The following is a 24,676-nucleotide window of genomic DNA, read 5'->3' as shown; positions in this document are numbered from 1 at the left end:
GAAAGGGTTTCTTGTTCGTCAAACAGCCGCATAGAAAAAACAATTAGGATTTAAAAAAGAAAGAGCAATAGCGAGTCGAATTTCTTTTTTCTATGGCAGAGATGATTTTCTTCAAAACAGTAAAGTACTCTTATAGTCCGTATAAAATACTTGGATGCTTGTCGAGCAAGACAACCGATGAAGGCACAACAGTCAGTTTCTTTCCTTTGCCTTCAACTTCTCGACAAGACTGTTAAAGTTGACGTTCTTCTTCAGCTTGACGTAAGGACACTTTCTTACGTGCGTAATCGAAAGCCATTCGGGAAGGGTTTCGCAGAGCAGCCTAACATGCTTCTCCACTTCAACTAGAATAAAATAGAGAAAAAATAAATGAACAGTCCAGTTGGCCTACAGTCAGCAAGCCACAGCCACAGTATAGGAATATACAGTAGGGCCACTTCGCTGTGCAACTGGCTCCTGTATATTTAATTAGTTTACTGGCTGCCGTTTGCCATATCGTCAATCCTATTGGTCACACAATGCAATTTACTGGCTGCCAATATGGTAATCACATGCGTAATAAGATATGCCATAGTTTCTAGAGGGGTTGGAACCCACCCCTACATAGACATACCCAACCCCAAATTGGTAACCCACCCCTACATATGAGTCGAAAAAAAATTCGTTTTTTTCTACGGGAAAGCTGATTTTAGACTTATTTATGGTCTCTCTATGCATACTACTGATAAAGTCTATGTATTCACTAATATTGTCAATCAAGCAAGTTCACCAAACTCGCCAATGGCTGATGCAATCAATGGCTGATGCAATAACATGGTGTCAAATTAGGGAGATATTTTTGGTCCCTTATAGGGTAATATGAAGATAGATGATGCAATAACATGGGGGCAAAAATTGAGTGATGTTGAACTTTGAAGTTATTAACTTTTTTTATCATAGATGCATTTCATCTATTTTTTAATTTTTCTAATAGGGAAAATCTCGGAACCCACCCCTACATAGACACACCCACCCCTAGAAATTCAAAATTTTTTCGACCCACCCCTAGAAGGCATTTTTGAAAATTCCAAGACCCCCCCTAAATTTAGGGGGGGTAGAAACTGTGTATGCGTGACACGAAAAAATTCAATGGAGTGGCCCTTCTTTATGTTCTCTATACTGTGATATAGCTGCAATGAATCACTGATGAGTGCAACAGTTACAAAATTTATGCTCTATACTGCATTCGCAAATCTATATTGGTTGCCTGAAGATTGAACTGGCATGAAGCTCCGAGCAGCAACATTTTTAGAATCACTATAATTAATTCAATTGTAAAGATACGCTCTACAACTGTATTGAGCAGTTTTTAATCACAAAACGACTACACAGTGTATCTTTTCCGGAATCGTGCACGCTCGTTCACAGAGGAAAACACGCAACAAAACCCTTTAAAACTGAAAAAGACGCGGAAGCTGCTTCGGTATAGGAAAGAGGTGTTAACCATGAGCATTGATGTTTCAAGCATCCTCTTTAAAAGACAACAATTACAACAAAGAAAGACTATGAAGACATTTTTACCTGTTGACATCGTACTTGTGAAGCTTTCTGCGATTTTTCCGATAACATCTTCCAATGGAATCGCAACTTTACGTTCGCCAACAAAGTATCTTAGCCGTGAATGAAGGTTATGTCACTTCTCACATGAAAAATCGAAAATTTCACTAAGATTACAATGAACAAACGATACACTAGGCAAGATTACCCCAAAGCCAAAGGCTAACACGTACATTTCTCCTCACTTGGTTGAAACCGGTGGCTTGTGAAAAGCAAAAGGATACGTTTTTAAAATCCTAGAAAATTCTGGTAATCTCTGCAGCATGGCGCGTTTTTTAACGACCTCCGAATCGACCGTGAGGGCTTCTTGTATTTTTTTCTCTTCTTTCAGTCTTATCTAGGAAAATGAGATTGTATGCGTTGAAATATATGCATTAAACATGCCTGTATCATAATGACACATCTTGCGCATCTTTTCTGCGCATGAGTGGAAACTAGAGTAGTCGTTGGGAAAAGTGTTGAAGTACCTTATCAATAAGAGATTGTGAAACCCCTCTCAGAGATGGATTGTGACTCTTAGCTGCTTGATTTGAGTTCATCTCAAATTTATTTGTCTTTGACTGGGTATTATCAGAGTTCTTTTCCAACGATGATTGTGCAACATTCTTTAAAGCATTCTCGACCTGAAAACAAATCCACGACCAAAAATTAATTTCTACTCGTATGCATCATTTGCTGCTAACATTGAGAAATTACTGAATTCTGCACCCAACATGTACAATGTATGTAACATGCTTCAGTCCCTGGAGCCTGAATTATACGTTTTCTGAATTCAAATTCTTTTACTCATTAGAAACCACGCATGTCACCATAGTGCAAAGAATATACTTCTTCAGAAAATACTCAAACTAACCCTGGGAGACATGTTTAGTCTGGCCTTATCCAAAACATCTCTAGCCGAAGTGAATGTTTCCATTTGTGGGGGTTGAGGTAATGCTGCCTGTTCAAGTTCTGGTATTTTATCGAGTGGAAAGCACGGGTGCCATCGCATGATTTCCACATTCTTCACACACAATCTTGGATAGTTTTTTGCCAAATAATCTTGATGATGTTCCATTGTGACTTCCAAAAGCTTATTCTTAAAGTGCTTTAGTCTTTCAGTAAAAACGAAACTTTCAACAAATTTAACATCTTTCGCGTGTTTTCCGTTTAGATTCAAACTGATCGTCAGTTGAAAAGATGATTTCTTCCCTTCAACCAAAGTGCTTTGCTGTCGAAACACAAAGGCATCAGGATAAATAGTCTTTATTTGTGCCAAATGCTTTTTCTCAAACTTTCTGCAATAAGTTAAAAAAGTCATGGGAATTAAATATTTGGTGAAACTGTAGTACATTGCAACACAAACTTTATTCTAAATATATAAATTAACCGTTTAAGTAAATTTTTTTGATAAACTTGCTTTATTTTATCCTGAAGCTATTAGCTCAACTCAAATAGGCCCAAAAACATGTTTCACAAGACATCAAATTTTAATGATCACATCAATACAGTAACTCACTTTCGAGTCATTTCTTGTACAGAATACTTGAGCTTCTCAAATGTACATGACTCGTGACGTTTCTGTTTCAAACTGAGAACAACATCTACACATCGGAACATTTCTTCAAGCATTTTGAAATGATAAGGGAGGGGTAGGTTGTGGGTGGCTTGGTCTGCTTCTGGTTTCTTAGCTTCAAGAAGGTGACCAAACCTTTGGTAGGCCGGATGTTTGGTTCCACTGGAAAGAGAAAATTGTGAAATTCAAAAATCTTTCATAAATGGTTGGTAATGAATGCAGTTAATTTCAATGTATTGTTTAGTCTGTCAGACATATTGGAAATTGACAGTAGAATGTCATCAACTATGGATGTTTTCTAAGTAGCATGCATTTATATTGCTTTGGAAAGTGTTCCCAATAAGGCAAATGAAATCAATGGAATAAACCATGGAAACTGAAGATGAAATTTGATGTGCATCTTAACTGAGTAATTCATTCCAAGGCAATACTAAGTGGCCAGACAACAATCTTTCAACATGAATATCACAAGAACAAACAATTGGTCTACCTGCTTGGTGATATTTTTTCAGCTTTCATGGCAGCTTCTTTACTCAACCTAGGTACTTCAATTGTTGGTTTGATGTTCTTGAAACTGGGAATGCCTTTTGACAAGCATTTATTATCATCTTTAACAATCACTTCGTCGTTCTTCTTTGTAGCAGAATCTTTCTTCTTTTGCAGACTCTTCTCCAGAGCCTGCTTTCCCCTGCTTGCAAGCACCAGCTTAGCTTGTTCCGCAATCCATGGATTCACTTTAATGTCGTTACGAGGTTTGTTGTTGATGATTGCCTTCACTGATGATACATCAACAGATGGTTCTTTGATGGAATCTATTCTATCCTCCGTATTTCGTTTCAAGTCATCAACACTCTCATTCAGATGAGATACATTCTCTTCTTTCTGACACTTTTTCTCTGGAATTGAAACGCCTTTGCCAGCAGGTTCTTTAGCACGATTCTCTGCATGTCGTTTAGGTTCCAAGCCATTCTTTAACATCGGTTGAAGTTGCTTCCTTGACCGTTGGCTTTCGTGATCGTCTTTTGCCGACGTTGTAATAAACATTACATCACTATGCACTGATTTATCGAAATTCTTCCTTTTTACTGACTTTCTACCTTTACTTCGCGAGCGATTAACTTTCCTTGTGATTCCACTAGCAACCCTCGCCTCGGACTTCTGTTTGACTTCATTTTTCTCTACCTCTATTTGGCATTTGCCTTCGGCTGAGTTCGCCAGTATTTTTTGTGCAACATTGTTCTCCGTCTCAATTTTCCTCCGCTTTGCAGGATGCAAGACTGGACGTGATTTTGAGGCATTAAAATACTTCGTTAAAACCAGTTGACCGTCCATATTGAAACGTTCCATCACAAAACAGAACCAAATAAAGTTGGCGCGGGAAAATAGTTGAGCCCGCAAGAGGTATAATAGCGGAAGACCTATTGGATTTTATAATCTACTGTAATCGACATAGAAAATTTTCATCGATATTTTCGATTCGATAATCAAACAATATTATATCAGATGAATGTCTTAACATAAAACTAACGAAGTAATTTATTGAGCTTAAATATACATGTTCAAATATTATCTTACTTGTGACAACTTGTCTCTTACAAAAATCCAGTAACTAATCTTTGCTTCAAAAATCCTTCGGTTCCTTACTATGTGTGGATGAACTGCACTTACAAATAATAATGTAACAATACTTCCCAAATCCCAATTCAAGCCATTCACTTTATACTAAAAGTACCATGGAATTCTGCAGTATTATGCAACTATAAATTTCAAATTATCAAGGCCAAACCACACTATAGAGAACATACAGTAGAGCCACTGCATTGAGTTTTTTTGTACCACGGATATCTCATGATTACCATATTGGCAGCCAGTGAACTGCATTGTGTGACCAATAGGATTGACGATATGGCTAACGGCAGCCAGTAAACTAACTAAATATACAGCAGCCAGTAAACTAACTAAATATACAGCAGCCAGTTGTACAGCGAAGTGGCCCTACTGTATATTCCTATACTGTGGCCGAACATAGAGATAAAATCAACAAAATTGGTGCATAACAAATTAGCAAAACAAGTTACTTGTTACACAGATATCTCATTGTACCAAATTGCGTACATTTGTGTTGGTCATGTGACTAAAATAAAATCGTTTTGCAGTTTTAATGACGTCTTAACAAAGCGGAAACTTTTATATTCTACTTCTTAAGAACAAATATTACATTATTTCCTAATTCATGTGACAGTAATATCTGATATGAAAAATATCGATTTTTATTCCACATATCGCCCACCACTATTTTTTCCTCGATTCAGTTCTGTCCCCCCACGTGGCTAAGTAAGACGAGTCTAGTGGGTAGAAACCTTTCAATAGAAACACAATGTGGGACAATCATTTATAAGTTTGTAAAAACAATATCACGCTTGCCCACAGAGTAATTAGCGAGCGCGCGACACTCAAACTAACTGGATATGACGTCAATAGCGTATCCAGCATGCAGATTACCCCACATTTATAAAAACGGCACTATACACGGTGGAGGCTTGTGAGATTGCCCTTCCTTTTATTTTACAAACGTTCCTACTCTGTTTCAAAAGTAAGAAACCTGGTCGGTGTTATTGAAAACATAAAATTTTGCCTCGTTTTAGGTCAGTGTGATTTTGACATGGGCGAAACTAGGGGGCTGTTCACATGAGCCCGGTAGCCGGGAATCAGAGAAGCATTAAATCATTTTGCCAAATGGAAAAGATTAAATACTTCACAACAAAAAACTTATATGAGCAATTTGTCTATGCTAACTTTTCAAATTCACAAAACCTTTAAAATGAAAACAAATAATTTGTCACGATTTGAAAATTTCGACTAAAATGACATATGACGCTTGTAAGAAAAGGTTGTAAGTTTTGCGCTTAAAGTTTTTACTCGTTTAAATGACTCAAAATCATTTCACGTCTCGCTGAATCCCGGTTACCAGGCTCATGTGAACAGCCCCCAGAACGCTAATTGTGGGCTGTGAATATTCATATCTTCAGCTCTACCCAATTGATCTCTTTTCAAAATACGTAATGTGAAATAAGATATATATATTGCAGCTAGACTGCGTGACGAGAAAGGAACTTTTGCTCCTCCAACAAATAGCTTTGTAGAGTGTTAAATATCCTGTCATACTTGAATTTGGACCAAGGTGTTGTTGTGAGCTCAACACATTCATTTAAAATCTCATCGAATTTCTTTTTACTTCTTAAGGGGACACTGGCCAGAACACCACGTATGAACCATCTTGAGCGAAATAGATTTTGGCAAACAACCTGTGAAAACAAAAAATCAGCACACGTGTCAAAAACTGTCCAATTAATTATCACTTTTCGTCCGATCCGATCCGAAGCCGGTCCGATCTTTTACTTATTTAGAATAATGTCCGATTATTTAATTATTTAGAAAATCAATTCCATTCATTGTTTTTCCAGAAATTGAATGCAAAATATTTGCATTGTAGGAGTAAAACATGGGCTGGCTTAGCAGCTGCTGCTCCTTCCCTTTGGTTAGTAGAAAGAAAAATGAATTCATATAACTCATGGCAATACAACCTAATATTTATCTAAAATAAAGACTGTTGCATGGCCAGACCTTAATTTCGTGTAAATTTCAGAACATGATTAACATTATTCATTTTTTTAAAAATGTTTTGTTTTTGCAATGAGTGAAACAGAGCAGCACTTGAAAAGGAGCAACATGCCTTGGTTTTGCAGTTTGTTGCAAATCAGCTATTGCTCATTGACAGAGATTTGATCATAACTTCAACAATTCGAAAGTCCAATCTCATGCATCAACTGGTTAGAAAGGTCCATCACCTGCAAATTATTCGAAATGACTTGAGAATTACACCTGTTCGTTTCTAAATTGCACTGTGATGCACAATCAAAGAATTTGCAAACTTTGTGCGATGTGCAGTTTTCTGACTGTTCCTCAAAAATTTCTGATAATTTCTCACTAGTGTACAACATGTCCACATCAATGGCTTTGAGCTCTCCCATTGCATTAATTCCAAAGTTTTCACCATGAATATCACAATGATGCCAGTTAAATCCATATGCTCCCTGCAAGTTGAGTTCACGAACAAAGTCCATAATTTCCAGGGCAACCTTTACCTGTATCTTCCAACTGATTGATGCTGAAATTACTCTTATTCCAACAAGACTAGTGAGTGTTTCAACCTTTTCCACGGCATAAAATCTACCACATGTACCAAAAATCTTTGGAAAGTGTTTTAAATCCTTCAACACTTGCAGCAAGTAGTACTCATCCTGATGTAACAGTTGCCAAAGACTTCGCATTTCTGCTTCGGTGTAGCTGCTGACAGATGGCATGTGCATTAGATACTTCAGAAAATCATCGGGTGAAAGATTGCTAAGTTTGTGTCGATCACTGATGACATCATCAATATGAAGCAGCTGGGTAACCACATGATCGTACACTGCCGCTGAGAAACTTTGCCTGAGAACAAACGCATCCACGACATTACTAGCTAAAATCAAAAATTGGTGGCAGGTATAACCACATTAGTATTACCTTAGAGGTAAAGTGCACTAAGTTATGCTATCAAAAGAGTTATCGCTAATCAAGCAGAACAAAAATTGTTTTTCTACAATTATCTTATATGTTTTAACTGCATTTAAACTTTTTGGTTGGTAAAAATTATTTAATGATCTTTCATTTATCAATTCTCCAAGGTAAGATCATTTACATAACAAGCTTATCAACAACCATGTGGTGGGCTCAAAGAGAGATCAATCTAATTGTCTATGAATGACTAATACCCACCTCCTAGGAAATTTGATTGTTTTATGTTGAGCGGTCAGATACCTGGAAAAATATCTTCCCAAGAGCTATATGCTGCGGCTTTCTTAGTTTTCAAAATGATGTCCTGTTTATTCAAAACTGCAGCAAAGATCGTATTCTTGTCATTGTGTGACAAGCACTGTTTGATGAACAAATTTCTCGAGGTGCAGAGATCATAACACAAGTTCCCAGCCACTATACCTGTATGGTATGAATGGCACTAAAAAAAAAGAAAAATTCACAGTGGCAACTTTGACTCATAAATTCAAAGTCGGTTTCCACCAACTCGCAGTTAAAACAATCAAAAACCATATGAGTAGGTGGTCAGTAACAGCAATGCAAGTACACTCTCTTTCTATGGTGTTTTCTGAGTTCACCATACGTTTTCAGAAATACATTTCTACACTCATTTCTAAAACTTTAATTCCTTGATTTATTTTCAAGACAGGTATGAACACCAAAGTAGGTGGTTGGGTGGACGAGCAATGCAGCGTCTTTAAGTGATATTGTGATATGAAATGGGTAGATTACCATCTTCCCATTTTTTTATTGTTTCGCTTCGTTGATCCTCTTGAAATGCTACAAGGATACTGCAAAAATCGCTCGACAAACGGAATCACCTACGTTAGTCAGTTTGCAACAATAGCTAGCTCTAAGTCTCTAATATTACGTACGTTGAAGCGAAATGAATTTTAATTATTTTCTCCATTACTTACCAATGCATAAAGCAAGGCTCTTCCTTTCTTCTCGTCACAGGTAATGCCATTAAAACTGTCGTATATTGACTGACTATGACCATTCCTACTTCTAATTAACAAAAACGCAAGAACGAGGAATGTTAGAGCAATTAAAATTGTTCTCTTTCGCCTTTTCCACATCAATGAACTTAGTTTTTATTTTTAAGAGCAATTATGTTGCAAGTCATTATTCTATCATTCAAGTCAGGGAACACTTTGGCCAGTTTCGGGTTCAGAAATATAAAGGATATTTAGTATTGTTCGTTAATACACTGATTATTCGAGAAATAATACAATGAAGAGGATAAATCTAGATTAAATGTACGAATCTTCCTGCTTTTTCCAGAAGGTACTATACAAACGTCGAACAATGACGTAAAATTCCGTTTATGATCGTTAACTGCTCGTAATCGTCGTTTCTTTAGCAACACCATCAACAAAGAGATAATTCGTGCAGAAAGAACAATATTGACGTAATAATATTTCGCAATGTCGCTAAGCCCCAGTCACGCAATCTAACCAATCACGTCGCGTGTCGCGCTGTTGTATAGTAATATATATATATGAAATGCGTGGTTCAATCGATCATTCTAAGATTGCTGTTGCCACTACAGTACGCCGGAAAATTCGAATTTTTATAGTTTGCAGGATTTATTAATGAAATCATGCCTCGTGTTGTGCCGGATCAAAGAAACAAGTTCGAAAATGACGAGTTGTTTAGAAAATTGTCGAGGGAATCCGAGGTTCGCAAATATCAAGCCGGTTAAATTTTAACTTTCGTACGTAGGCGATGAACTAACTTTTATCGTGCTTTTATTATGCAGGTGAAGTATACGATGTATCGAGACAGGCCTCAATCGGAGCGCATACAGCATTTTCAAAACGACTGCAGAGAAGGCAAGATTAGTGCAGTAAGTATTTGCATTTACGTTGTGGAAATAAGTGGGATTTAAGGGAAAATTGCCAAAAATGTTGCAAATCGGCTAATTAGTTTTCGTGTAATCAGATTTAACGACGTGGCGAACAAACTTTGCTGGTATTGAAAACTGTACGTGTACAGGCAGACAGAAAAAATAAAAATGTTCTAGGGTAACAACGTGCGATTTACAGAGATTGTGAGATTGACTAAAAATAGGATTTTGTTTTCGCTGCATTAGAGGAGTTCAACTTTATTGCGTGGAATTCTAACCGTTAAAAAATGTAATCAAAAAAATTTATTATAATATGCATCAAAAATACACATAACTACAAAACAAAATCACGACGAATACTCCAATTGTCAACTTGCACGAATAACAAAACCACAAGACAAGCCATTAATATTAAATGGAAACATTTTGTTCTTTGCAGTCCTTTGTCGCCACTGGTACGAACATCTGCTTGTTTTTCCCGAAGCCAGATAATCTTTTATCAACACCATTCATAAACTTCGAGCAGGAACCAGGCAAGGTGAGAATAAGTTCTTGAGAAGTCGTCAAAAGTTCTTTAATAGATACTTCACAATTTAAGGGCTCATTGAACCTGATGACACCTCACCACTCGAAAGTTCCGAACAAAAATTCCAGAGCATTGTAATTTCTGATGTTTGTAGCTAAAAGCTAGCGCACAATGTTTTTAATGCAGTAAAAATTTTCAAGAAAACCTAGCGCATGAGCGGAAAATCAACATGATTTTTTGCGCGTTGGGTGTTTTGCTACGAAGTGCAAATGCAAAAATAAAATGTGGTCTGTCTTAATCTGTGTGATTAAGAAATCATGAGTGTGGAGTTTGACCGCGGCAGCTGCATAGCTATAGCCAAGAATTCCCCAGCTGGTACTAAGCAATGAACGTCAATTATGTCCATTATCAGATATTTAACAAATAAACTCTTGCGAGACCAGCTGCCAAAAAGCACGTGGTTGGACAGCTCGGCTCCAAGGAAGAATAGACGAGTTTAAGAAATCGACAACGAAATGAGACAAATGCGTGGTTTATACATACTCCGTACTGTCCGCATATTATAAGTTCACATGATTTCATAGATAAATCTCAAGTCAATCAAACTTCGTTCCAGTGATAGACATGAGAAGTCTTTTTTCTTGGGCAAGGACATTCAAGCATTTTGATAAAAGGGAACTTCTGACAAGAGTGTCTGGGAGGTTAACAAAGACAATAACTCTAGCTTTACAATAGAACTAATGCATTTCACCTTGATATAAATTAAGTAAATGTAATAAAGTTTTATCTTTGTTTGATAATTGCGACAACTGCGTGGCACGTGTCCTCAATTTGCTTTAATTGATACTTTGGAAAGAAAATGTCCGCTACAGAGGAATTGCGCTTGTGATGAAAAAAAACCTTCAACGATGATTCTACTTTCTTCATAGGTTCACGTTCGAAGTTCATTTATCATGAATGGAGTGTGCGTACTCTTCGAAGGTTGGTTTGACCTTCACAGGCTTGACGGAATCGGCAGCCTGAAATTCGACGAAGCCAACGCGCACGTCGAGGACAAGTTGATGAGGGAGACGTTGGCACGCGCCAGAATCAAACTCATCGAATTCGAAGAGCAACAAAGAGCGTGGAGGGACGACAATAAAACAGATGGTATAACACACTTTCATGCTCGTAATACCTTACTCCGAAATTCGGGGAGCGGTCTTGTAAGTTTCGTAGATGGAAATTAGTCGTCGGCAAATACCTGAAAGCAATCCCTTGAGAGCGGTGACAATAAGCGAGGTCAGGGGGGGAGGAGGGCAATCGTAATATTTACCGAACTACGGTCTCCAACTGCATGCAGGTTTTCAGAGGCTTTTTGCTTGTTTATTCTTATATGTTTTTAAGAAAAAGAGTTGATCAATCACTCAGTCGCTGAAAAACACCCCAAGCTTTCCATTTTCTTTGTAATACTCATCGACAATGACCGCTCCCTGCTCCCAAAAGAATAATCAGCCAATCAAAATCATTGTAGCGTTATTTTCCATTCTGTCAGCACTACTCGGCCAGCCACGACAGGCGTGACGGAGTTTCGAGCAAATAAATGACGATGCTCCACGACGACATAGCGAAGACTAATAACACTTAGCAGTAAGATGAAAACGTCCCAGCTTCATGATTGCCACAGTATCATTTAGAGATCCCATGATGCCATGGGATTGAAGGAATAGTAAAAAATTGCAAGCACTGAGCAAAGCATCATGGATCAGTAAAAATCAGTCGCAGCCGAAAAATCAACAACGCTATTGTATATTACACGATGTATTGCAGCCTGATTGGACTGAACAGCCTTGATTCAAAAACTAAAATGGATGTAATGTCTGTGTGTGTGTTGAGTTAAGTTTTAAAAATCTAATAATTATCGTTGAATATTTTTTATTCAAATTGTAATGTATAGTAAATTATTTAGTGTTTATTACATATGTTTATAAGACAATGATGACTGAGAGTTGAATAAATTACTCTACATGCCACTGCATCGGTAAGAGAGAGGAAACTTTACCTGAAGTCATGCATACGGGTCAACATTTTTTAGGGGGGGGGAGGGTCAGAACATTTTCAATCTCTAATTTACCCAGCTTAATTACCCAGCTCAGCAAACAATGCCCAACTGGCTTTGTCTGCCCAACCTTAATTTTTTTTTTTGGGGGGGGGATTGATACTACAAAAGCACATACTTCAGGAAGAGACTAATGCAAATTGTTTTTGATTGTTATCATTGAAAGCATTGACAAAAATGACAAGAACAACACAAGCAAACAATCTGTTGTTCACATTTCTAAGTCATGGTAGTACAATCAGAAATCGTCTACATTGTTAAAAGCTATGAGTACGGTAACTCTACCATTCCTTATGTATTAAGATCCAACAGCAGCGCCGGGAAATTTCACAGATAAGAATAAAATGTTATAAGTTCCATACCATGCACCTAGGCCCAAAATTGTCCCTAATAACTTACTATTCGTTGAATGAAAATACATGCTTGTGATGGCGAGAAGGAAAATCCAAAGCATCATGAGAAGACAACAAGAGATATACAACACAAGAGCAATGCAACAGGTGACCTTCTCAGTAGTGCCAGACTCCCTTTCATCATCTCCACTGGAGCGCCGCAGATTGTCCTTCCTCCAGTATCGTATAACCTGAATTTCTTCACTGATTATAAGCGTACAATAAATCAAAATAAAGGAATGTCCCGAGATGTCGAAACCGTTCCATAACAAGCCTTCTCTGTGGCATTCCTGTTTAGTAGTGTATAAATCACTGCCCTCGCATTTTCCACTCTGGTGTTCAACAAATTCCAAGATGGCGATCAAAGTATACCAAACTACATAAGAAGCAACAAGACGGAGCAAGTGCTTGCAAACCACTTTCAGGTTGCTTCGACTCCTTCTCCAGTAGGTCAAAGCCATGAAAGGTGCGAGAAGGCCGAAAGTCCATGCTAAACTCCATTTCGCGAACACTACATTAAGTATGTTGCTTTTCTTCGACAGGTAAAACTCGGGTGGCCGGTGGAAATCGTTCATCCACGACCCAAAGATGACGATGAACCAACATAGTACAGCTATGTATATACGATTAGTTGTGCCCAATTTGATAAAAAGTGTTGAGAGTTTTGCGACCAATATTTCGCAGTCAAAAGATGCACCGCGTCTTTCCCTTCCCATATTATCTTCCTTTAATTTCTGCAATTTTTTCGGAGATATGCGACGATGTTAGAGACTATTTAGTCAGCGGTAATTCGGAAGCCAACAGTTCTCAGAGAGCAAATAAATGGCGTATATAGCAAACTCAGAACATCTCAATAATCTCGACCGTTATTTTAAACGAAAAGGACGTATTGGTTTGGATATCAAGTTAGGAATGCCTTTAAGAAAGTGATGCTAAGTGATAAAATATTGATGCTGACTTCTATTCGGAATCAGAAACATCAATGAGAACAAACCTTCGTTGATAATAAAATCAAGAAAAACCGAAAATATATTTGAAGCAGACTGCAGATATTTGCAAACAGACAAAATAGTCTAAAATCTATGGTAAAAATAAAAAGACATCATAAAGCCAGATGAAAGGATGGCAGTTCGCTTGGTACAGCAACTTAAGTCGACGTCAAAACATGCACACATGCATTCAAACAAATGGAAGGGAATATTTGCGCCGTATGAAATGATTACAAGAATCTCTAGTATGTTTTTAGAAACTTTCAGATACTAATTACATAACATAATAAAAATTTTTATTATCATGTGTATTAGTAAATTACGTTCAATCGCGGGCTCAATTGCATAATGCAAACTTTTTGGAGGGAAATTTTAAAAGTTGTAGGACCGATCAATCGTAATCTTTTACTACAATTCACAATAAAGACAAAAAACGTTTTTAAGAGTACGTGGAACGAACGATTTAAAGCTTTAACCAATTTAAAAAACATAGAACTTTGATTTTTGTACTATTTAATTTGATACTCACATCAGAATTGCATTTTACTTTGTAAACAACATTAATTAGCAAATAGAAATTACGCATGCAGTGAAGTTTTAACTATAAATTTCTCCTCAGTGATAGGCAATGGAAAAACCAGCGTCACAAATAAATGGATTGATGAAACAACTGGCAAGAACATAAAGCCTGTTCGGGTAAGTTGATGATTCTCAAGACAACAATCTGCACCAAACAAAACATGACTTGACAAATTCAAACCATTTCAGATATCAATCGAGGGAAATATTGGCAGTGGGAAAACAACATTGCTCGAGTATTTTAAAAGGCATTCACATGTTGAAGTAGGTATTAAGTTTTACATAAAGGATGACCCTCTAACAAGATGCTTTTATAAAAGTCATAAGGCTAAAGGCTTGCCTAAAGCAAGACTTCTTATCCCATCAAGTCAAATAGGCCTACTACGTATATAAGAGAGTAATATGTTTGCCTACCAACATCTTAGGTATTTACAGAACCTGTCAACAAATGGCAAAATATAGGAGATGGAAATGCCTTGGTATGATTTTGAGGTCATCAATTTTTTTTTCGTCAAGTCTGAAATAACAAGAGATTTCATTTTCAGGGTCTTGTTTATGAAGATCCTAGCAGATGGAGCTTTCTATTTCAATCATATGTACTTCTAACGATGCTGGAAGTTCACAAAACAAAACAGGATCATCCTGTCACGTTGATGGAAAGAAGCATTTACAGTGCAAGCTATTGTTTTGTTGAAAATCTTTATCAGAGGTTAATCACGAAAAATTCAAAATACACAACACAATGTCATGAATGATTAGATCCCTCCACAGAGGAATAACTACATGTCAAAATGACATGAATAAGCTGGTCCAACAACCGAAATTGTCATTTATGATTGTGGTGAAAACATTGCTAATTTCACCCATAAGTCAATAACCAATTTAACTATTTTGTGTTTAGGACAAAATGTTGTCTAAACATTTAATGATGGTTTTTAATCATTTAGTGGAAAGATGTCTTCAGTTGAATACAACGTATATCAAAAATGGTTCAATTACATTATGAAGGAGGATAAGCCGAAACTAGATTTGATTGGTATATGTATTTTTTTACTTTGATTCTTAAACCTGGAAGTTGACATGTACCAGACCAACATGGAATTATATTTTTTTTCAGTTTATCTCAGGACGTCTCCAGAAGAATGCTATAAACGCTTAAAAAAGAGGAGAAGAAAGGAAGAAATCGACATCCCCATGGTATAACTTGCTTAAAAAGACCCAACAGATATTATAAAAAAATTTGAGTGGTAGTAGTGACAAAATAATTTTATTTTCTATAACAAAAAAGTCCTGCATTTTCAGAGTCTACTTGAGACAATTGACCAACATCACGAAGACTGGTTGATCAACAAAACAAAATTCGACATTCCTGCGCCTGTTTTGGTAAGATTCATTATTTTCAATATCATGTTTATCACCAAGGAAATGATTGTTTTTATATATTTTTATGTTCTTTTTCCAATTATTTGTGCACAGGTTCTTGATGGTAATAAGGATCTTAAGGACATGTTTAAAATTTATGAAACTAACACCAACAGCATCTTACTTGGAATGGGCGATGAACCGATTACATGTAGAGATTGAATCTAAACTATTACCATCAGTTGAAACTTTTTAACTTGTAAACATACCAGACTTTTTGCAAGCAATTCACCATTTTTATTGTAAATAAACAAAAAAAGTATTTCGTGTTGATTGATTTGTCTCTTGGTATTATAATAAGCAAGAAATATGGGAGAATGCACAAATTGATACAAATTCCACAAATGCATCACAAATTTCTCAATTGTCCAGTAGTTAAAAATAAGTGAAGAAGGCACATTACCATTCATGATTAAGACAAAGGAAGCAAGAATGCCTTTACTGGGGGATAACGGTGGGTACATAGGTACAGAGTGATGCACACCACTCCTAGATTGATGATTGATCTGTTACAATTACAACTTACACTACATGCACCACTTCACTAAAGTAAAGAGTTATTAATTGGAATAGCCTGAAAATTAACTAGAAAGTCTTTACAATTAGCTCACGTTAAATAAAAGAATGAAACATTGTCGAAGAAATATACGGTCGACAGATTCTCACTACCTTCTATGAGTTTAGTTTGATCTTTCATTTCTTCTTTTTTTTCATCTCCTTCGTCGAAAACCTGGACTTCTGCTACGGCTTCGCCTCTTAGGAGGAGGTGACCCTCGCCTTTCCGGTCGTTGACGAGGTGGTGGCGAACGCCCACGATTATCTTGCAGCGGTCTCCGTTCTTGTACGCGCGGTGTCTCTCTTGCTTTCGCTCGTTCAGGCTCGCGTAGTCTTGGTCTGTCGTCGAGTCTGGTCGTGTCTTCGGGTACCTTCTGATTAGGGACATTCTTCTCTTCCTGTTTTAGAGCCAACTCTCTCTTTTTGCGTCGTTCTTCGCGTTCTTTCTCTTTTGCAACGATCTAAAGACAGATTAATTAAAGACGTTGTTCCAAAGCCATCGTCTAAGAATCAGAACACGAATTCTGATTCTCTGAACATGAATTCAGATTCTCTGAACATGAATTCTGATTCTCTGAACATGAATTCTGATTCTCTGAACATGAATTCTGATTCTCTGAACATGAATTCTGATTCTCTGAACATGAATTCTGATTCTTTGAACATGAATTCTGATTCTCTGAACATGAATTCTGATTCTCTGAAAATGAATTCTGATTCAATGAACATGAATTCTGATTCTTTGAATAAGAATTCTAATTTTCAACACGAATTCTGATTCTCCGATCATGAATTCTGATTGTTTGAACATGAATTCTGACTTTCTGAATTCTTGTTCTGATTGAAAACGATTAAATTTTCCCACTTTCTTTGCAAAACGATAAAACTTTAAAATAGTTAGTTTTGTGAAACGTAACAACGAGTTCGATCGTGTTGATCACGTGTAAGAAGCTCTAAGCATGTCGGTTTTCCCGACTCAGGCTACGGTCCGTGTGAACAGACTGGTAATATATACAACCGTCTTGTTGTATTGTGCATTTACCTGTTCATTTGTGAGAGGTAACCAATAAATACATGGTTCAGTTGTAGTTTTACGAAACAGCTGATCGAGAAGGCTGACAGCACTTGGTTCCTCTTTCTTTTTCTCTAAATAACAAACACGTGATGTTTAAAACACGTGACAGGTTAAAACACGTGTTGCTACTGTCTGTACGGGTTGAATGTCTTATACGCAACAAAACGTGCGATGCGTTAAAAAACATGTGTTACTACAGTCTCTGGAGGTTAAATGTGTCTATCCAACAAAACATGTAATGTGTTAAGACCATGTGTTGTTAGACAAACCCAGAAGTTGAAAGTTTCTACGTGACAAAATATATGTGTTGTTGCTGAAAGTTTCCATACAACGAGCACGTGATGTGTTAAAAATAAATATGTGTTTATACTGACGGTTGACATTTATCAAAAACAAACAAGTTCAAAAACACGCTGGTCTATCATTGTAATATGGATGGCATTGCCTTTATTCTCAAGAGCTATAGCTTCATCAAAACATTATTCACTTAAAAAAACACAGTATCAAAAATAGCAAAAAACCCCTACCTTTCTTTTCCTTGTGTCTTTTACTGCTCTTCTCTTTTGTCTTGCTTGGCTCTTCGGTATCTTCATTCTTTTCTTCCGCAGTTTCTTCCATTTTCTCTGTGCCAGCTTCCTCTTTCTTACCTAGAGCACCTTCTGTATCTTCCAACATCTACATTGAAAATGTAAAATGGTTCTTCGACGAAATACGACTGCGCAGTGTGACCGACTATATATGTGCATTTTTTTTACAATATTCGGTCGGATGAGCATGAGCACTCCCCCCCCTGTTGTAGGGGAGAATATTCTCGTCCGAATAAACCTGCTAAAAAATGCACATAGAGCCGGACTGCTTACAAATGAAATAAAACAAACTTGAACATATCATCGAATTATTTACCTTGTTATTATCAGCAAAGTCGACAATCAGCGTTTTGGGGCTCGTGGCTGGCCAACGTTCTCCATGTATTGACTGACGCGCATGCGTAGCTTCCTCAACAGTGGGATACTATAAACATAAAAACAAAAACTTTCTTAAGCAGTTCAACACAACAGTAGTAACAGGATCAGTACGTCCATACATGCAAATTTTTTTAGTAGATTTGGTGTGATGAGCTTAAACTCTCCCACCTGCTTTGTATAGTTGCAAACTTAAGAACAGGAGGGTGTGTGTATAAACTCCCAAACTGGCAAATGAATTTGCACATATGGTCACATTGCACAGGATATACATATTTTTCCTATGACCGTGTAACTGCCCTTCGAGAAAGACTTGCACTACCACGTTTTCCAAACGGATGTTTACGTACATGTAAGAATGAAAACTCAATCCCTTTTAGTCTACTGCACATGCGTAACAAACGTAATACAAAAACTAGCCTGCGGGCTGAAGAAGGGAGAAACTTACAACAGCATAGCAATGCGACTTGATCTTATTGATCCAGAATGTTTCTTCAGTCAGAGAGCCAAATTGTGAAAGATACTGCATCAGTTGCTTCTGAGTAAACGGTCGCACGAGTTGAGCCACGTGGATAGCACATGAAGGTGGATTGAGCGGTGGGGATATCGCTTTCTTGACGGGTAAGGGATCCTCCGCAGGTGGAAGAGTTAACGATTGGCTCTCGTCGTGTCCATCATCACCTATGACGTACACAAAATATTAGCGATAAAGAATGTTGTGCAATCTAGAGGAAATGCATTTTTTCAATAGCACAATGACTGAGTTTATACGTCAGTAACTCGAAACGTGAGGCATGCAGAAAACTTACTAAGAGCATGGAATAAACAATAAGGAAACAAAAATAGACAAAAACTCAATCGGTTCCTTCTCTATGTCCCTGCGAGCACTCTTACAATCACGCCAGCGGTCCCCAAATTATCCACAACTTGATGTAAGTTCGCGAATTGGAGGTTACATCGCCCGCTTGTTATTCCTCAACATGAGATAACGTTAGATAACTGAGCGTGGATTTAGAAACGTGTTCCACTCGTGAGTATGAAGATCCACGTCTGCCCATCCTTTCATTTGAGTCACGTTGGTGGTCTGATACAAAACAATAGTTTATCAAAGTTATTGTGACCACCAGTCAACGTGACGATTGTCGTTGTTCAATATAACACAAGGGAATGGTGGCAAGTCAAAAATCGTTTCAGTAAGTGAAAAGTTCTGGTTCCAACGTCTTATGAATCAACTTTTCAATAAAGTTGGCGACACAATAGCAACAAATAGGCGATGGACACTACACGTGTATAATATAAGATTTCCATTTGATTTCATTATTGTTTTTCATTCATCGTAAATGTAACTCATCTCTCATGCCAATGTCGACATTCGACAACGTTTGTGCGGAACATGTTGAGGGCGTCTTTTTAAAAAACACGCCTTTGCAATTGAAGCACAGTTCAAGATGTGCGCGGTTTTAAAGCAAGTTGTACATGAACATCGTTCCGAAAATGTCTTTTTCTTATTGAATAACACCACAAATACATGTTCTTTTTGAACAAGCCGTTCAAAAACTGTAGTTTCTAAGTTTCAACGATGCGTATCGTTCCAAAATTTCTTTTTGTCTTATTGAATTATAATTTAGAAGATGCGGTTTCAAAAGTCCATACTAAGCTCTCTAGCAAAGCGTGTAGTTCCACAAATAGTCCTTTTTATGGAATTGTCGTTTAAAAAGTGCAAGTTTCAAAATTCCATACCAGGCTGTACAGCAAGGTGCGTCGTTCCACAATTAATTCAATAGTTCAAAAAGTGCAGTTTCAAATTCGTCTTTCATATTGAAGTAGAGTAGTTCCAAAGTATTTTTTTTGTTCTGATCGGATTGCAATTCGTAATGATTACAATGCCAATCTCCTTGATCTCAAGTAAGTTCATTACGTTCAGTCCAGGAGATTTACAGTCCCATACTAGACTTCTCCTTTCTTGTTTAATCACACCTCTTCATATATGTATTTTCCCTAGAAAGCCTCCATTAGTCAGGACAACAATTTCACCTTCTAAACAATAAGCATTCTGAAAGCGTTGTATCAGTTCCACGTTGCATTCGACAGCGAAAGTTTATCACGTTACTTTGTTTAATTTTTAGCTGCCAAAACCACAGCCACACTCGATAGGAGACACTATTTTTGTCACGACAAACAGCAAACGACGAAAGTCATAGCAATCGAGTTCTTTAATAACATCATACCGCACTTTCGGTAGGTCAAACGACCAAACTGTGCTTTACAAACGGAAAAACATTCACAGTTATTAAAGGAATGTTTCACGTCCATTTCATTGAGTTGAACATTTATTTAACAACATGTCAAAAAACCCAGTTCTTTTGGCCACAAATATTAAGAACCACGCCAGAAAACACACACGACTTCGCACATGCGCCAAAGAACGGCGACCACAATTGCCATAACACGAGGTCTAAGACTTATAACACCTTTGTCATCAAGTGGGGATACGTACGTATTTTAGCCAATAGTTCACACAGCCAGAGTGTGAATCCTAACAGGTCTAGTATAAATTTTTGAATGAATCATAAAAAAAATACATACTATATGCATTACAGTCGCGTCTTAGATCAGGAAGAGAATTCTCAGAAATTCAACTACAGAACAATGTGTTCACTACGCATGTCGTGTTTTTGACTCACTTACTTGAGGAGTTTCCTAATCAAAGATGAGCAAGGGAGATAAATAGTTTTAAAAGCAGTACGTTAAGGGTCTTTTACATGATTTTGATTGATTTTACTAAGATGTACAGTACCTAAGCATAAATATTTCAATGTCTTCTGACTTTTAAACTATCAGTAATTTAGGAATACGACAAGCAGCAACGAATAAGAACATGGAAGGAACAATGAGCGGAATCCTTAATCGCAGGAAAAAGTAAATTTTGTAAATGCTAAACGTTGTCACATGCTGGCAAATTAGTGCGAAACACAGTTCCTCAAAAAAAAGAAATTTTCTCCGCGGCATATGTTTTGAGCTCAAAAAAACTGGGAACTAGTTATAAAATAAAGAGTCATCTGATTTCAATCAGCGATTAGTATTCATCATTTCAATATGTTTTGAGCTCAAAAAAAAAACACTGAGAACTAGTTGTAAAATAGAGTCATCGAATTTCGATCTGCGATTTGAATTCATCATTTCAATATGTTTTGAACTCAAAAACAAACTGGGGACTAGTTGTAAAACAAAGAGTCATCTGATTTCGATCGGCGATTTCGATTCATCATTTCAATGAACACGTGATAACCATTATAAAACAAACCTTGCCAACCGAACTTCAGGCAGAATAAAGTACACGCTACCTGCATAAATACCTGCTCTTTCACTTGAAATGTCATTTTCCATGTTGCCCATTTCTCCATTCTTAAAGCTTCCACTTAACTTCACTGTTTTCGACTCGGCAATATGAACAATCCTCTTTTTAACTAAACATACATTAAAAACGTTCACTATTTCACACCCCCTAACAGGATAACGGGGGGGGGGATGGCTAACTTCAATATCCCATACTCCCTCGGGGAGTTGCGTACAAACGAATGTGCATGAGCAGGAATATAGAACAACGCACATGGCGATTTTTCATCCATTGATCTCGCTTCTTTTTCGTCTTTTTCATCCTTCGTTTCACTTTCTTCATCCCGATCGTCATCAAGTTCCATAACTGCCTCAAGTGCGGGTGTCGATGCTAACTGTACACCGGGAATTAACTCCTAAAGTAAATGTTAACTTTGATGAGTGATCACTGTTTCGATGTACATGTACTGACGGGGGGAGTGAGATCAAAGTTTCGATGTACATGTACAGACGGGGGAGTGAGATCAAAGTTTCGATGTACATGTACAGACGGGGGAGTGAGATCAAAGTTTCGATGTACATGTACGGACGGGGGGAGTGAGATCAAAGTTTCGATGTACATGTACAGACGGGGGAGTGAGATCAAAGTTTCGATGTACATGTACAGACGGGGGAGCGAGATCAAAGTTTCGATGTACATGTACAGACGGGGGGAGGAGTGAAACCGTAAGACATATTTTTGCCTTATATATTTCCTTGTGTAAACACGAGAAATCTAGAAATTGAAGCGGAGCAATATGGCGTCATCGAAAAAAGACGCGCGGTTTACCGAAATGAAAAAATCGTTTTTCGGCCCGTTTTATGCACGAAAAACCTTAGGTTCTACACTCCTGTATTATCTTGAAGTTGGAATTTGTTTTATTTTGTTGTTATTTAATGAATATATAGATCAGTGAATTAGATTAGTACATACTCAAAAGTCAAAGAATCTTACCTTTAGTGAGTCTGTACTGATGACAACCGAAGATTTTGACTTGTTTGAACTCCATTTTCTCTTTCTTGTTCCAGGTGTGGGAGGATTGTTGGCTAAAAAAAACATTTCACACAAAAGAAAGTTTTAAATAAGATATGAAGAAAATATGTCAAATAAAGTCTTATAAATACAGAAAGAATTGTATGAAACATATATGTCAAATGCTATGTACAAATTAATATTCAAAATCAAATGAGTCAAAACTACAAATTCATAAACAGAAAACAAAGTCCCAGAACAATGCTGTACTTCATGTAATTAACAACATGCAAGACATACAAATTTGCCTGGTTAAGGATATTTTTCGCCTTTTCTCGCCCACTGAAGGTTTCTAAAAATAACAAAAGCAAACTGATTCTGCAAATAAAACCACGTCGCGTTTTTTAAGTGCCAATGATAAATTCTGCATTTCACTGTTTCTTGGGGATCCTCATAAATGGTACTACTATATTATATCACAATCTTTCTTTATATGTTTTAAATGTAGATCGTCCAGGTTGGTATAGTCCTGAGAAGGACTGTTTTTGTTGTTGTTGACTGACTTTTCGACAACCTTAGCCGTAATCATCTTCAGAGTCAAAAATTGTCAAAAATGACTCTGAAGATGACTACAGCTAAGGTTGTCGAAACGTAAGTCAACAACAACAAAAACAGTCCTTCCCTCTGGACCAATCGATCTACAAACATGTAACCATACTCCCGGGCTCAAACCATTTACTTTATTACAATCTTTCTTCTTGCTTAATGATGTATCCAAGGCCGTTTGGCTTTAATCAAAAAACTCAGCCTCCAAAAAATTTCAGTTTATAATTAAAAATTTCTTTAAAACAATACCTGATCTTCTTTTTTCTCTTCTTCATCTATCTCACCATCTTCAACACTTTCAGGATTGTTTGCAGTTTTCTTCAAATCTTTTGTAGCATCGGACTCCTGTGGGGAGACAGTTTAATACTTCATGAAATAAAATCCACCATGCAGCAGAGTGCCAACTGTAGGCATACCATGTTACAAAGATGTACACATGATAATAGCATGCAATGAGAATAAACTCCTTTTATTTAACATGTCAATCTGCAGGTTCACATAAACAAAGCATGGAGAGAATTTTTTGAATATGCACAAAATTTCAAAAATTTCAAAGAAACTTACATTGGTGGCCTTGTTTTCATTTTCCTGAAGGTCTTTGGTCACATCTGAGACACTGTCAACTTCCAACGAATCTTTAGGCAAATCGGTCGTTATACTTTCATTGCCTTTGCCACTTGTTGATGCATCATTATTCTCATCGAGCTTGCCAGAACTGCTTTCCATATTTGAGCCCACGGTTGAAGCAATGCTCGTCATCATCTATTGTTGTTGATGAAACTTCTTGGCTGGCTATCTCTTCATCATTATGGGTAGATGCTTCTGGCTCTGGCGCATCTTTAATGGTAAAACACTGTCTAGTTCAGTAAATCAATAACTTTCGATTTGTGCTGAACTTTTGGTCTAAATAGTGTAGGTTGTACGAAAAACAATGTGCAATGGATGCAATTCATGATGCAATGGAAAGGTTTCAAGCATTTCAATCACTGCTGTATTCAGGAATATCAGACATATAGTCATACCACAAGTGACACCACACTTTGTACAAAAAATCTCGAGTTTAAATTGTACATACTTGAAGTAGAACCATTTGCATTTCTTTTCTCTTTTTCAATTGCCTGTTGCAAAAGCGAGAGAGATTAATGTGGTCACCGGTAGTTACCGGTTAAAAACGGACTTTAGAGTATCTAAAAAGAGGAGGGAAGCGAGGTCCTTCTTCAAATTGCAATATTCTACCTTTATCAGCCGCTCCTGAAGTTCTTTCTTGAGACCAGATTTATCCAAGCCTCTGGAAATGAGTTCTTGTTTTAATTCGTCGACTTTTAGCTTCGTCAAAGGTCTGCCGTTGATTTCAACTTCCTCTTGTTTCGCAGAACCTTCGTTGGTGGACGCCATGCTACTTTACTCGATGCTTGTAAACGCATGCGCACCTCATTACCAGTACATATATTGATAAAGGAGAATAACAATGAGCACGATCCACAATACT

The 24,676-nt window shown here is 37.2% G+C and overlaps 6 protein-coding genes across 12 annotated transcripts; 2 read left to right on the top strand and 4 right to left on the bottom strand.

Moving 5' to 3' along the window:
- Positions 1-80: 80 nt before the first annotated feature.
- LOC124436959 (DNA replication factor Cdt1-like) lies at positions 81-13,656 on the bottom strand. Of its 2 annotated transcripts, XM_046986948.1 has the most exons (8): positions 13,646-13,656; positions 3,642-4,873; positions 3,095-3,313; positions 2,450-2,873; positions 2,064-2,219; positions 1,821-1,933; positions 1,561-1,649; positions 81-344 (listed from the first exon to the last, which is right to left on the bottom strand). In XM_046986948.1, the coding sequence occupies exons 2-8, from the start codon at positions 4,496-4,498 to the stop codon at positions 193-195; spliced, it is 2,010 nt and encodes a 669-aa protein (XP_046842904.1). In that variant the 5' UTR covers positions 4,499-4,873; positions 13,646-13,656; the 3' UTR covers positions 81-192. The 2 variants fall into 2 exon arrangements, with proteins under 2 accessions (XP_046842904.1, XP_046842903.1); XM_046986947.1 differs by lacking the exon at positions 13,646-13,656 and having other exon boundaries at positions 3,642-5,105.
- LOC124436963 (divergent protein kinase domain 1C-like) lies at positions 5,297-9,081 on the bottom strand. 3 transcript variants are annotated; one of them, XM_046986954.1, is made up of 4 exons: positions 8,704-9,081; positions 8,012-8,207; positions 7,297-7,673; positions 5,297-6,456 (listed from the first exon to the last, which is right to left on the bottom strand). In XM_046986954.1, the coding sequence occupies exons 1-4, from the start codon at positions 8,863-8,865 to the stop codon at positions 6,241-6,243; spliced, it is 951 nt and encodes a 316-aa protein (XP_046842910.1). In that variant the 5' UTR covers positions 8,866-9,081; the 3' UTR covers positions 5,297-6,240. The 3 variants fall into 3 exon arrangements, with proteins under 3 accessions (XP_046842910.1, XP_046842907.1, XP_046842908.1); XM_046986951.1 differs by having other exon boundaries at positions 7,000-7,673; positions 8,704-9,074; XM_046986952.1 differs by having other exon boundaries at positions 6,380-6,735; positions 7,000-7,673; positions 8,704-9,080.
- On the top strand, positions 9,306-12,201 carry LOC124436966 (protein big brother-like). 3 transcript variants are annotated; one of them, XM_046986959.1, is made up of 5 exons: positions 9,306-9,467; positions 9,549-9,635; positions 10,075-10,173; positions 11,091-11,310; positions 11,696-12,201. In XM_046986959.1, the coding sequence occupies exons 1-5, from the start codon at positions 9,390-9,392 to the stop codon at positions 11,722-11,724; spliced, it is 513 nt and encodes a 170-aa protein (XP_046842915.1). In that variant the 5' UTR covers positions 9,306-9,389; the 3' UTR covers positions 11,725-12,201. The 3 variants fall into 3 exon arrangements, with proteins under 3 accessions (XP_046842915.1, XP_046842914.1, XP_046842916.1); XM_046986958.1 differs by having other exon boundaries at positions 11,675-12,201; XM_046986960.1 differs by lacking the exon at positions 10,075-10,173 and having other exon boundaries at positions 11,675-12,201.
- Positions 12,400-13,367, bottom strand: LOC124436965 (acyl-coenzyme A diphosphatase FITM2-like). The gene has a single exon (XM_046986957.1). It carries the CDS (start codon positions 13,365-13,367, stop codon positions 12,558-12,560), a length of 810 nt encoding a protein of 269 aa, XP_046842913.1. The 3' UTR covers positions 12,400-12,557.
- LOC124436964 (thymidine kinase 2, mitochondrial-like) lies at positions 13,582-15,914 on the top strand. Of its 2 annotated transcripts, none has more exons than XM_046986955.1 (9): positions 13,582-13,885; positions 14,260-14,336; positions 14,409-14,483; positions 14,645-14,698; positions 14,765-14,928; positions 15,167-15,255; positions 15,337-15,416; positions 15,522-15,602; positions 15,696-15,914. In XM_046986955.1, the coding sequence occupies exons 1-9, from the start codon at positions 13,774-13,776 to the stop codon at positions 15,801-15,803; spliced, it is 840 nt and encodes a 279-aa protein (XP_046842911.1). In that variant the 5' UTR covers positions 13,582-13,773; the 3' UTR covers positions 15,804-15,914. The 2 variants fall into 2 exon arrangements, with proteins under 2 accessions (XP_046842911.1, XP_046842912.1); XM_046986956.1 differs by lacking the exon at positions 13,582-13,885 and adding an exon at positions 13,896-14,085.
- LOC124436962 (apoptotic chromatin condensation inducer in the nucleus-like) lies at positions 15,856-24,625 on the bottom strand. The gene is made up of 13 exons (XM_046986950.1): positions 24,424-24,625; positions 24,263-24,305; positions 23,752-24,024; positions 23,437-23,532; positions 22,882-22,933; positions 22,564-22,655; positions 21,844-21,985; positions 21,590-21,700; positions 18,682-18,914; positions 18,175-18,282; positions 17,799-17,946; positions 17,239-17,342; positions 15,856-16,657 (listed from the first exon to the last, which is right to left on the bottom strand). Exons 3-13 carry the CDS (start codon positions 23,947-23,949, stop codon positions 16,352-16,354), a joined length of 1,590 nt encoding a protein of 529 aa, XP_046842906.1. The 5' UTR covers positions 23,950-24,024; positions 24,263-24,305; positions 24,424-24,625; the 3' UTR covers positions 15,856-16,351.
- Between the last annotated feature and the right edge of the window lie 51 nt (positions 24,626-24,676).

The sequence above is a fragment of the Xenia sp. Carnegie-2017 genome, unplaced genomic scaffold (assembly GCF_021976095.1).
Source record: "Xenia sp. Carnegie-2017 unplaced genomic scaffold, XeniaSp_v1 HiC_scaffold_16, whole genome shotgun sequence".
Taxonomy (NCBI): domain Eukaryota; kingdom Metazoa; phylum Cnidaria; class Anthozoa; order Malacalcyonacea; family Xeniidae; genus Xenia; species Xenia sp. Carnegie-2017.
The sequence above is the reverse complement of the archived record's forward strand: the minus strand, read 5'-3'. Positions and strand labels throughout refer to the sequence as shown.